This window comes from Mus caroli, chromosome 3, assembly GCF_900094665.2.
Source record: "Mus caroli chromosome 3, CAROLI_EIJ_v1.1, whole genome shotgun sequence".
In the NCBI taxonomy this organism is placed as follows: domain Eukaryota; kingdom Metazoa; phylum Chordata; class Mammalia; order Rodentia; family Muridae; genus Mus; species Mus caroli.
In genome coordinates this window covers 11,686,521-11,700,929 of record NC_034572.1, presented here as the reverse complement: position 1 = coordinate 11,700,929, position 14,409 = coordinate 11,686,521, and the positions used below count along the sequence as shown (strand labels likewise).

Here is a 14,409-nt window from a genome sequence, read left to right as displayed (position 1 = left end):
GTGTGTGTGTGTGTGTGTGGTGTGGCGTGTTGGGAGTGTTATATAGGATCAGAAAGAGAGCCTCTCCCCAAAACAGTGCAGAGAATAAAGGAAAACAACTGACATCAACTTTTAGCATCCGCATGCACAGACAAGTGCATTCACAGGCACACACATACAACTAATGTATAAATTTGGCAGTATCAGTGGATAAAAAACATAAGCTAACAACAGTAAGCAATTAAAACAACTGAACATTTACAAAACCATGCATACAAATGGACTTAACAAGACAATGAAAATTAGAACACTCTCATAATAAGACAGGAAATATTCCTTTGGAAGGGGAAGAACAAAAAAGTACTACCCTAAAACCAATTAAGTTTGGTTTAGTATCAACCAAGGAATGAATTATACATCTCTACAAAGTAAAGACATTTGGCAACCTTTATTTATATGATGAACAAAATATAGCAAATACATGTTTAAGAACACCAAACATTCAAATGCAAGGTGACGTGAGTTGACTTGAATATACTATGTCTGTTAGCAGAATTCTCAAAAACTTCCAACAAACAAATGTTCAAATGTCTAAGAATATTCTTAGTAAACTGAAAATTTCCTTCCAGGACCCACAAAGTCAATGTCAATCAGAAATTATAGAACATTACAGTAACTTAGTAAAACTTGGTGGGAACTTTTTTTTCTATGAGCATCTAGTAAATAATACTTATTATACCTTATTATACATATTATATACTATAGTTATATATTAACACATAATTATATTGTTATAGACACTAAAAGGCAGTTTTACTTAAACTAGTAAAATGGAAAAATAGTAAAATGAAAGAATATTAAAATATCATTTTAGAAATATTGTAGCCATTGTGTGTAGCCTTTCTAAGGTTGGGTTTGACTCCACACCTAGTTCTTTAATCCTTTAGAGAGGCTACAGCTAGAATATCGAGGATACAAGGCCAGTCTGGGCTACAAAACAGGTCTGTAGCTGGCATAAGCTTCACTGCAAGTTTACAAAGTAAACACACACACACAAATGGCTAGAATATTCCTAAAATGATACTTTAATGCACCTTTATTACATTTTAATATAGCAAAATGTAACTTCTATGCTTAGATGCTTAAACTATTCATCGAGACGCTCTTAATTTGTTCTTTCTTAGTGTCTTGTTCAAGGATGTGTGCTGAATAAAGATTTTACAAATGTATGGATACGTTTTTCAAATTTCATTAAATTTCTATACTACTTTTTGCAAATTTCACCTACTGTAGAATACTTGAGCACCTGTTCTATGTTTTAAAACATCTCTCTTGCCACATCACCCAAAATCTAAAAAATTCACCTTGACTTTATACTTTCAAACCAAAATATTATTCACAAAATCATTTTACAAATATTGGTGTTTGTATACATGGGTATTTCTTGGAACTGGAGTTGCAGATGGTTATGAGTCACTATGAAGGTGCTAGGAATCTGAGTCCTCTGAAAGAGCAGCCAGTGTCTTATTCAATGAACCACCTTTAGCCCCATCCATATATATATATATATATATATATATATATATATATATATATATACACACACATATATTTTAAGACTTTAATGTATTTCAGGTTCCAAATAAAATTTAATATCTAATAATTATTTTTAAAATGTTCAGGAAAATCGTAAATCAAATCAGGTAACATGATTTCATTTAACCATATGGCTCATTTGTGAAAAAAAATTAAGTGTAATTATGGTAAGTAGCTTTAGAAACAGCTTTCAGTGTTATGTATTAAAGATTTTGTACAACTTCTCCCTTAAATGTGGACTAGACCCAATAAATACTTCCGTTTAGTCAACAGAACAGGAAACAGAAATAGGGTATCACTTCTGTAAATAAGCTGCAGAAGCTTTAATCCTATCTAGATATACACTGCTTCCTTATGTTGCTATTGTCTACCTAACTGCTACCTTTTGTTTGCTTCGGTTTTGTTTAATGTTTCTTTTGTTTTTGTTTTTCTTTTCTTTTTTGAGACCAGATCTTGTGTATGCTAGACTGGTCTCAATACACTAGATAGCCAAGAACAAGCTTAAATTCTTTACTCTCCTACCTTTGCCTTATGGAATGCCTCCTGAATACGGAAACTGCAGGCCTATTACTAACTACTAAGCATTGTTTTATTGTTTCTTGAATGCTGGACTGACATTCTACCAATAAAACTGATTCTTCAGCCTGGATGCATGGAGCTTATGGTCAGAAGGACCTTAAAAAAAAAAACTAATAAATCCCACAATACATATGGTCCTCAATTTGCTTAGAAAAACAATATGCTCATTAACTGAAATTCTGTTCAGTTTAATAATATGTAAAAACAAAGTAGGAAGGAAATTATCTTCCCCAAGATCTATGACTAATCTGATGAACTGGAGAGGTCATTTGTTTCCCGAAAGTTCCTTTGGATGGAGCACTAGAATATAACACAACCACCACAATCTGAAGGTAGGAAAAAAAGAAAAGGGAAAAAAAAAAAAAAAAAGGAAGGAAAAAGAGAAGAGAGTGAGAGAGAGTAGAGTGAGAGATTAAGAAATATCACAAAATGTTAATCAAAAGATACTCTGTCACAGCAACAAAAAACAAAACTAGGCCAGTTATTAAGACTAAAACCTGGGGCTGGAAAGACAGTTCAGTGGTTAAGAGCAGGAGCTCTTCTAAAAGACCTGGGTTCAAATTCCAAGAACTGACATGGTTTCTCAAACCATCTGGAAATCCAATCCCAGGGGATTTGATCCCTCTTCTGTCCTCCACAGGAACTGTATACATGTTTACAGGCATTCACAAAGGCCAAATACTAGCACATATAAAAATATAAAGGTTAAATTAAAAAAATACTAAAATTTCATACCAAATTGTTTGCTGATGTATTTAATTGGATTTATAAGAGTAAAATTACAAAGGATATAAAACAGATGATTCATTCAACACTAAGACAAAAATTTCTAAGGATTACGTAAAAAATTTCTAAGGATTGCCTATTCTCTATTAGTATGAGAGAAACTAAAATTTATATTGGACAAATACACTCAAGTCATCTTTATTTTCTTCTCATTTTCCAGGACTATATGAACTTCATCAAAGGGACAGTGCACACAAATAATTCTTCTAGAAGCAAGCTAAGATAATAAAGATCCTGGACTTGAGTAAACACTTGCCTAGAATTCAAGACAGAGAAAAATCTTTTCTCACATTTGCATTTTAAATTCATGCTGTGTTGTCATTATAACTTTGCTACTACTAGAATTCTTGATCAATTGGACACTATAATTTCCTACTACATTTTATATGTTCACCAAAGTAAGTGTTCTTTCTATTTCAGGACTTTAAATAATATGGCTAAGGCACTGTTCCTTAAATTACCATAAAATTTAACGATAAACTGTTACTTTCAGAAATATAAAAATATACATGTTTTTCCCACTATATCTCCTAATGTATAGCTAGAACTGAACTTTTATAACTTACTATTTGCACAAATGGAGAAATCAACAAGTAGCATTTATTATAAACACTGATCAACTAGTAAATAGAGATTAGACCAACAAAGAAGAAAAATTCCAAGATATTAAAACTTCACAAGAGATTCTTGAGGGCAGTGGTTCTCAACCTGCGGTCACCACCACTTGGGTAGGGGTCACATATACAGATATCCTGCCTATCAGATATTTGCGTTACAATTCATAGCAGTAGCATAATTATAGTAGCAAGAAAAATAATTTTATAGTTGAGTCAGCACAACATGAGGAACTGTATTGAAGGGTTACAGCATTGGGAAGGTTGAGGTGCACTGTTTTAGAACATTTACACAGTTGGCAGTATCTACTAAAACCTATGTGACCATCATTTTTTTAGATACTAAGAAATGAGCATAGAGCAGACTCTCCTGTTCTCAATTAGCTAATACACGTGTGTCAACAAAGATTATCCAGTTTGTCCTCTCATATTCCTCCCTCTGCTGAGACCTTCACAATCAAGTGATCATTTTGTTTGCTAGGCTTAACAAGACTCCTCTCCTGCTCTTGAGTAACAAACCTGTCATTGAAAATGTGTTCACAGTCCCTCAGTATGTACAGGGGACGGGGAGTTGGGGGCTATTTATTCAGTATTACCAATAGCTACCAGGATTTATCAGCATTTCTTCAACTTTTTTCTTTCCGTTGAAATGCTTCTTTTACCTTTTCTTTAAAAAGCAAAGAAAGAAAGAAACAAACAACAGCAAAACCAAAAAAGAACTATGTAGGCTAAATTCTCAGAGGCCAATTTCACTCTTCATTCCAGAGCCGGAGAGGAGACATTTCTTATTACCCTGCTTACCCTTCCTTTGTAGTGTCTTTTGCTTCAAAAGTTTTAAAGATTTTCTCTTTCATGTCTGTTCTTTTCTATCTTAAACTCACCTGATAGTGATTTGGAAGGCTGATTCAATCTGAAAACATGTGATCCTGAAATGGTTCCTATAATTATCCTTCCCATTGATTTTTTTTTCCTAGTGCTTAAAAAATTCACACCACTTCTCTTTCCACTACATCTTTTAACCTCTTATATTTTCATGTCCATTACTGTGCATTTGGTTAACTTCTTCAATTTGGACTTCTAAAACTTCAACAAGACCTAACACAAGTATAGGTATATTCCCACTAAACTGCTTGCTCACATTTTTGATCTAATAAGCATGTTTTAATTTTTCAATAACTTTTTATTACTCTGCTCCAATTATGTAGGAATGGGAATCCTTCCTACTAGACAAACTGTTAAATCTTTTGCGTGTGGTACATACATATGTTTGTATGTATATATGTATGTATACAATTGTATGCTTTTGAAGGTTCTCTACATAGTGCCAGCTGTCCTAGAACTCACTGTGTATGTAGACCAGACTGGTCCCAAACCCAGGTAACATCTGCCTCTACTTAATGAGTGCTAGGATTAAAAGTATGAACCACATGTGAGGTTTCTGTTTTATATGTCAAACTATCTTTTGATCCCTGAATTATCCTATTCTTTTTTCAACCTTGGTCATTTCATTAAACTTCATTTTACTCAAATATAATGAAAACTACCTGTTCAAATCTAAGAATGTATCCAAGATAGTACCTACATAAATACTGGCTGGCATAGATTTGTTTCGCAACTTCAAATTCCCTTGAAACTTCTCATTTTGAAATAAGAGGTCCTAACATTCTAAACTTTATATGGCAGACAGGATATTCTTCCACAAGAATCGTGTTGCCTAGAAAGCAAGCTGGAGAACTCCTACTTTCAGGAATGGGGAAAACTCAGTAAACGAAAACATCCAATAATAACAAGAAGATGAACATCAAAGTTTTACCTATTATAAAGGGGTCAAAAATTTAAAGCAAAGGCTGGGTTCAGTGGAGTACAATTGCAATCCCAGTTTTTGCAAAGCAATACCTAGCACCATTACCAGGGTCAAGAACCTGTTCCTAGATGGTCTGGGCCTGAGGGGAGAACCCACAATTAGTATTCTGCTTAACAGACATAACATCAAACTAATATAACCAACAAAACTTTTCATGTATGATGACTAAAAAAATACATTCACTTTTAATATAGACAGGCTTTAAGAAAATGCATTACTAAATTATTCTTCCTAAAACACTGGGAAATGAATTCAAAATACAGATATAAATGTAGGAAACGATAAAACAATATAAATGTAAAAAATTAAAGTTTCTTTCACTGTTTTAAAACACTAAAATTAATAAAACCAGAACTAAATTTTCACAATAGGTAGGAAAGAGATGTAAAAAGATACACGGTAGAAAAAGAAAAAGCTTCTAAGTATTTCTTGCCCCTATCTTTTCTCCTAGAAAATCTTATCTCATTTCAACACTCAGCTATGAAAGAACAAAAACCCCAAATCTGATTCTCATATCTCTCATCCATCTAAATTAAGTAAGTTCCTACCTGTATTTTTCTCAAAAATCTTAAAATAAACATATCCCCAAAACACATCTTTCCCCACATCACAACATCCACATTTCAAACCATTCTCCTGATCTTATAACAATTACAATCTATTTCACTGCTAAGCTAAAAAGACCCACTGGCAACTTCTGATCCTATTTTCCCCACTTCCCACATTTAACGAGAAAACTCTTAATTATATTTAGTAATTCATTTCAGCAGTCCACTGAGGTGTGAATGGCAGTCTGCATTACTCCAAAGCAGTTTCTGACAGTCCAGCATAGCAAAAGACTAGCACCAGGACTACCTAGGGTGCCTGTTAGAAATGTAGCTAAAGTCCATTACTAAATACATAAAGAGCTATGTTTCTAAAATAATCCAGCTCTTCTGAGCCCTAAGGTTTGGAAATTACTTTAGCTCAACAGAATTCATCACAGTACTCAAATGTTAACTGAAGCAATTTCTTCTGCTGCACATATAGAGAAGTCATACAATATTTGTTAAAAGAAATGAATCACTGTCATTTTTCATGAAGACAGAACTATGTGCCTTAAGATTAATTTTCCCACAAATATTTCCATAGTTTATGTTATTTATTCTTGCCTGTTTTCAAAAGAAACGTGTTTACTGAGTATGAAAAACTATTCATTTCCTACTCTCCCCATTCTCTTTATATCAGACCTCCAAATTGAAGTTGCAGTTCTGAAGAGAGTAACTCAAGCCAACCTTATCTAGAGACCAAACTCCAATCGTATACAAATATATGTAAATTCAGGAAGTTTCTCCATGTCTCACTGAAGGCACTTTAATATGAGACAATCAATGCTAAAGATCTAATTCTAAAATAGCCATGCCCTACCAAATCTAATGTCCCTTCCAAATGTCAAATTCTAGCTCTATTTTGTTACACCTGCTATGGTCCTATAAATTATATACTATAGTTTTGTAAAACACACACGCACACACTCAGACCACCTTTCTAACAGAACAAAGCAATAGCAAACATCTGAAAATAGTGCTTCAAACTTTGTTTTTTTTTTTCATCAAGCTAACAGTTAAGATCGAAAGGCTAAAGAGAGGGGATTAGAGTTCTGTTTCTTAAACTGTTGATTCCTTTCAGAATAAAATTCAGAGACTGTAAAACGTTTAAAGGAATACCATTCCACACACTCCACCTATAAGGAAGGATTCTCACACAAAAATTACTGGATTCTTTCTTACCCTTCGCATGGCTTCCTCCTCCTCTTGACGCTTTTCATAATGTGCAAAGTCATCAAAGATTGAGGTGGTATGCTTGAAAGTAGCGATTATTTTAAGCACTTGCTTTGCTTTTTCTAGGGGTACTTCTTGAGTGTCCCTTGAATTGGTTACTGGTTTGTTGTCATTATTTTCTAAGCGAATATGTCGTAATTGGTTATTGGGAACATCTTTGACAAAGATCCATTTAACTTCAAATTTGCCCTTCCACTTATCCTGAGACCAGACACCAGCATAAGCATTATAGTCTACAACAGACTTCATTTCAGCCACTCCACAAAAATGTCCACTGCCATTCACACTGAAGAGCAAATAGAGTGGGCCTTTCCCATTCAGGGAACGGTAAGCTGCATCCAAACGCTTATTACCATGCTCAGTACTACACCAGATAGAGTACTTGATGGAACGGTGTATATCATCCTCAGAATAGCTCTTAATTATAAACACACGTCCATTCTTCAGGTTCCAATCAAAGTCTTTGGGATTATAATTGTTTATGGCCTTTAGTTTTTCCAGCACTGGATGCACCTCTACACTAGAAGGTGAAGCACTAACAGGTACAACACCTAAACCAAAGTTTTCGCTGCCTGTTCCATTGTTCTGGTTGAAGCCGGTTCCCCTATTCCGAGGAGCTACCCAACGATTCTGCAACTGTGGCTGTTGAGACTGCACTTGGTGAGGCTGGGCCTGTGGCTGAGGTCCTTGTTGCTGCTGTGGTTGTGGTGGCTGAGGCTGCTGTTGAGGCAGTTGGCTTTGCACCAATGGTGGTGGTTGAATTAATGGCTGAGGCTGCTGGATTATAGTTTGAGGAGGCAGAACTGGTTGGGTTGGTGGAGCCTTTACCACTGACCCCTTTTCATCCCAAGTTCCAATATTCATGTTGTGTTTTATAGGAGGTGGTGGCACAGCAGAACCCCCAATTCCCACATTGCCCTTGGGTTTAAGTTTCGGCTGAGGTTTTGCAGGCTTTCTGGCAATAGCAGCCCAAGAAGTTGGTTTAGGTGCTGCACTGCTAACAGGGGGCACATTATTGGTTGCAATGCTAGTCATACCACTGCTGCTCAAGGCTGTACCTACAGTTTTTGTCACCGCAGCTGTCAGGTCACCACCAATTTTCAGTCCAGTCATGCCTTGCTCAATACTACTAATGCCAGGCACCTTACTCAAAGTATCATTGCCAAATCCGGCCTGTCCATCAGTAATAGCTCTCCCAAGAGAACTAGGTGGATAGCCGTAACTGCTACTATAAGCAGAATTTTGTGTTGATTGTCCCTGAGATCCACTTGTTCCCCATGTAGAGAAATCAGCATTACCAGGAAAAAAGTTAAATCCATGTTGACCAAGAAATGGAGGGGTATTTCCTAATGCCCCTGGTTGACTAAAAACACCATCTGGTATATAATGATGTTCGCCATTACTCATTTGTCCATAGGTTGTCAGATATGGCATAGGCTGATCTCCAGCCGTGGACCATGCTGCTTCCCCAAGAGAATATGGAAATCCAATGGACGGAGCATAGTAACTAGGCATATATGGATCTGACATTGGTGGATAGCTGTTATTCTGCAAAACAGAAGACCATAATCAGTAGTGAAATGTTCTCTTAAAGGGAGAAGAAAAAAGGTTAACTAAAAGACTGAAAGCAGTGTTAAGTGAATGAAAAAGACATGTGCCTGTTCTATATAACATTAAAATTTCAAATTAATGTTATAAGCAGAAATATTTACCAATGAGTACCGACACCCTATAGTTAAGTCTTGCTGCCCAGCTGGACTCAAATTCCCTCTACAGGAGACTGGCCTCAATCTCACAATCCCCACTTCTGCCTAAATGCTAGGATTATAAACTCTGACACCATGTCAGACTATGGCTGAGAAACTTTAAAATATTATAAATTACAGCATTTTTAGGCAGAAAGTATAGAAATAAAATGAAGATTGTGTTTCTGTCCCAATTTTAAAATACTAAAATTTCTACCAAGTATGCTTTGTAGACACAAAATTATAATTACATACAAAATTTAAACAAATCTGGAATGTTTGACAATAGAGGAATTAAATTGCAGTTTTTATGATGGAATGAATTCAGCCACTTAAATTTTGTACTTTAAGATAGAAAATGTACAATTGCTATACTCAGAGGGGAAAAAAATCAAGATTATGCTTACACAATGAAACAACTGTTTTGCTCTCCTATATTTCTGAAAAGAAATAAAATATATTATTTATCTTATTATTGCTCCCAAAAGTCATAGATTTAAAATGAAAAAAAAAAAATCCCACTTCCACTCAAGAGAGACCCCAAAGGCACTCAAAACAATAAAAGCTATGGCTAGAACTCTTTGGTTGCCCACTGGAAGCAGATGCTAAGACCCCACTACTAAAGATACATTTTTGGTTGTAATACACAAAGAAATCAAGGGGAAATAAATTAAAACTTTCCTCTCTACCTTTCTGCTGGCTAGCTTTCAGTGTCAAAAGACACTGGATCTTATGGGAGAAAAAGCATCAAGTGTGGACCCAGCTGTAGATTTGCAAACAATACCAATATGTCAGGCAAGATGTACTCAAGAGTGCAATGCTGGCATAATTGTTCTAAGAGGTAACCAATAGCTTTTTGCTTAGACAAACAGATTTTAGGTCTGCGGAATATAAATGTAATACTGGTCAAAAGATCATGCTTGGGAAAGGGAGGTCACCGGCCCTAAAAAGTAACCTATTACTGTCCCTTTTCTAAATGGATAGGGAGTCAAAATAATTATATTCATAAACTAACAATTCTTTCAGCACTGGTCAGAGAAGCTGGTTTGTAGCAGGGGGTAATTAGTATACAGGCAATCATAGCTGGTCCATGATCCAAGTGTTAAGAAGTGACTTGGGTGCTTAGCACTACATAAGATATTGTGATCATGTAAAAACCTCTATCTTCTGGACATTGTACAGCTGTTATATCTAGGAACTCTCAGGAACAGTGGCTACGTAAACAAAATGCACACAAGATTGGGTTCAAAGCATCTTATGGATAAGAAGAGACTACTCATAACCCATTATTCTCAATAGAGTTACAGGGAAATAATGATTGCTGACATAGAGTAGTGTTCTACACCAGCTCATGCAATCAACTCTAAATGGAGTAGGCTTCACATACACAAAACGATGAAAGTGGAGAAGGAGATTGGGTTAGAGGGGAAGGGAATAAGAATATAACAGAAGGAAATTTTACCAAAGCACTATGTGTATATGTGCACACATATGAGTACATGCATGTTTATGTGTGTGTGCATGAGCACACATGCATGTATGTGCGCACAAGAGTGAAACAGAGAAATTGTGAAAGAGTAAATAATTCAAAGAAAATTCTGTATCTTGTCTTAAGGATACTAAGGGAATCCTTTTCTTTTATGCTATCCACTACTTACTACATTTTATATTACACAGTTACAACTTTTGTTGTTCTTTTGGTGAGACAAGATCTTGCCAAACTGGCTTCTAACTCTTCATGTTCTCAGACTGGTCTTAATACTATTATTTCCTGCCTCCCACACCCCAAGTCCTGAGGTAATAATGCTTTTAACTTTCTAAATCAGAGTATTTTTCACTTAAAAAATAAAACTTCTGTTTGCCTATCAAATAACTATACATTTCAATTTTGCCCAAAGTCGAAATAGCAAAGTTCTATTAATTAAAAAAAAACGAAACAATTTTTTCTAAGTTAAATATAAAAAAATACTTTGAAAATTTCCCTGAAAATAAAAATAAGATTATTTCCCCTTGAAAATGTCTCTGAGGCAACTTTTGCTTCTTACTATGTTCCTCCAGGCCCAATTCCTAGTCTCAGACCCAGCTCTGCAACAAAACACCTGCTGTATCCTTCCCTGTCCCTTTTTGTCAGACCCTACAAATCTTCCCCTTCTAGCCTCCCTCCCTGAACTCTTCCTTTGTCCCAGCCACCAAACCTAGTAAGCACCTCTTGGTTAATCCTGCTGCTGGGGAAATAGGTAGGCTGAATATGTATCTTCACCACTCTTTCTGTGCCTCCTGATTCAATCCCCTCAGTCTCATTTTCAGCTCTGTATAAAACCGGCCACAGTCTCCCTTTCCTCTCTTACTCCATTGCCAAGTGATCACAAAAGATCTAATCTTCTAAATTCATCCTATTATCTTAGCCTCCAACACCAAAAAACATTCCCTGGCAACATACCAGCTGAACAGGCCAGGATATAGATCCAGAGAAAATTTCATATCTAGACAACACATAACCATCACACTCTTCTAAAGTCCAGAGAGAAAACAGAAACCATGAAACAAAATACCCACTCAACAAAGATAAAACCAAGTATCAGCACTTAGACCTATAATCATTCTAATCACAGATGCCTAGATACCAAGTGTGAAAACACAGTAACAGACAGAAAAATGTCTCCACTAGAGCCTAGCAACCCTACCATAGCAGACCCTGAATAGTCCAACATAGCAGAAGCCCAAGAAAAAGACCTTAAGGCAGTCAGAGAAACAGGAATCATTTACTGTTTGGAGATCATTTGATGTTATCAATATTTGACACAAAAAATTCCACAAGAAAATTTCTATAGCTGATAAACCTTTTCAAAAAAGTAGTTGGCTAAAAGATTAACTCAAAAAAGTCAGTAGCCTACCTGTATACAAATGAAAAGCAGACTGAAAATCAGTGAAATAACATATTTCACAATAACCTCAAATAATAGAAAATACCTTAAGGTAACTCTAGCCAAGTAAGTGAAAGACCTAAGTGACAAAAATTTCAAGCCTCTGAAGAAAGAAATTAAGAAACTTATCAAAAGAGGAAAAAAAATCTCCTATGCTTATAGATTGGTAGGATTAACATAGTTTACCAAAGCAATCTACACATTGAATGCAGTGCTATCAAAATTCCAACAAATTTCTTCAGATCTTGACTGGACAATTTTCAGCTTCATATGGAAAAACAACAAACCATGGATAGCTAAAACAATCCTGAATAATCAAAGAACTATTGGATGTCTCACCATTTCTGATTTCAAATTGTATTGCTTTAAAACAATAAAAATAGCAATAAAAACAGCATGGCATTAATCATGGGTTGATCTAACTGGAGTCCCCAACACAAATCCGCACACCTATGGATACCTGATTCTTGATAAGTAAGCCAGAAAAAACACACTGGAAAAAAGACAGTATCTTCAAAAAAAATTATGCGCTCAATTCCTAACAACCACGTGTAACAGGATCTGATGCCCTCTTCTGGTGTGTCTCAAGACAGCTGCAGTATACTTATATACATAAGTAATTCAAAAAATAAAAGATATTTATTACTACTATGATGTTTTTCTCCCCCCCCCCTTCTCTCTCTCTCTCTCTCTCTCTCTCTCTCTCTCACACACACACACACACACACGCAGAGGCATGCTTACAGTAAATTGGGGGCTGGGGGAGAGGAGGAAGGCAGACTGACCTTGTCTCAAAATAAAAGACAATGAGAACAGAAAGATTAGTAAGTAGGAAATAGAAGAGGTAAAGGGATGTATGTAAATAGCAAAGCAGAACAGAAAGGAACTTCCCAGGGAAAGAAGGGGAAAAACAGGAGAACAATGAAGACAAATATTATGACATGCATAAAGGAGCCAAAGTGATATACTTAATACCTAGTTCATTCCAAAGTGGGTAAAAGTTTCAACTGTTCACAATAAAATATTGTTAAAACTATGTAGGTTGCTAGTTTAACACCTTGATATATGTATAGAAGCACCCCATATTGTATATTTATAAATCATAACCTTATAAATATCTAACTCTAAACAATTAATTCATAGAAGAAATTCTAAAAATGACCCTAGAGGTCAATAAAAAATTAAACTCAAGAACAAATATTAACATGAAAGATGGTCTATTTGAACACTGGCTTTGGTTACATGAGTATACTTGGATTTTGCATATTACATATAAATTTTATTTCTAAAAGAAAATTAAAATATTTAAGACCGTAAATATTTATAACTGTAAATGCTGGCCCACTTAGGAAAAACTGATCAACTTATGGAGAATATGAAAACTGTAACATTTTAAAATGAATTAAAAGAAGTTTTTTAAACAAGACATAAGATAGTAGGTAGAGAAGAGAGTTGAATCTAAGAGGAGCTGACGGTTAGGTCTGAAAATGATTAAAACATATCCTATAATAAAGGTATTTGTTAAAAAGAAAAACATTAAGAAATAAATAAGACAAGTGAAATAGCCATAGCAAACTCTAAGTAATGCATATGCTCATTATAACATTTTTCTTTATATTTAATATTTTATATAATTTCAAATAGGAAATGTGGTATCACATATTTACACCTGTACTTATACCAGAACTTAACTTACCTCTTTTTCAAATGTAAACTACCAGATAGGATAATCTCAAAGCTAATGCAGATCTACTATAAAGAAGGTAAGGACTCAATTTCTTACATTGTCATTTTCAATGTTCACTATCCTAACAGGCCATTGAATTTCTTTTTGTTTATAAAATAAGGATAACTTTTGCTCTTCATAGTGTAAAAACTTGGGAGGGAGATGAAGGCAGAATGATATCCAAGGCCTTATGCATGCTAAGCACACTTTAAGAAAACCGAACTATACTTCAAGCCTGTAAGGAATGTTAAAGCTATTCAACAATTTGGAGGGTTCTCTCCCAGAATAAACATTCTTTTTAAGAAATTACTAAAAGTGCTTCTTTGCAATTGTACAATAATTTATAGTCATGACTCTTTAATGCTATTAATAACTTTCAGTTTAATTTTTTATTAACTATAAAAAACTTGAAAAATTAAAAAAGCTAATGTTTACTGTTCTCAAGGCATATTAACATAGCTCAATTTTGAGTTTCAGTTATAACATTTCTTTTTATTCATATTTGTTCAAATATGTAAAATTAAGTATTAAATATTAGGTATTTTTAAAAGATTGATGAAAAGTGTTATTACTCATCTTTACAACAAGTAAAATGAAATCTACTTCTATTAAGAACTTGAGGTACAAGTCGGGCAGTGGTGGCGCACGCCTTTAATCCCAGCACCTGGGAGGCAGAGGCAGGAGGGTTTCTGAGTTCAAGGCTAGCCTGGTCTACAAAGTGAGTTCCAGGACAGCCAAGGCTATACAGAGAAACCCTGCCTCGAAAAAACAAACAA

At 35.0% G+C, this 14,409-nt stretch overlaps 1 protein-coding gene across 5 annotated transcripts in view; it reads right to left on the bottom strand.

Moving 5' to 3' along the window:
* The window catches only part of Ythdf3 (YTH N6-methyladenosine RNA binding protein 3), a 29,742-nt gene that overhangs the window by 4,570 nt on the left and 10,763 nt on the right, over positions 1-14,409 (bottom strand). For 3 of the 5 annotated variants that reach the window (XM_021157368.2, XM_021157366.2, XM_021157367.2), the window contains 2 exons: positions 9,391-9,423; positions 7,188-8,786 (listed from right to left, as the gene is read on the bottom strand). In XM_021157368.2, the coding sequence (XP_021013027.1) occupies positions 7,188-8,786; positions 9,391-9,423 (1,632 nt within the window). The remainder of the gene's footprint in view (positions 1-7,187; positions 8,787-9,390; positions 9,424-14,409) is intronic. The other 2 variants (XM_021157369.2, XM_021157370.2) reach the window with 1 other exon arrangement.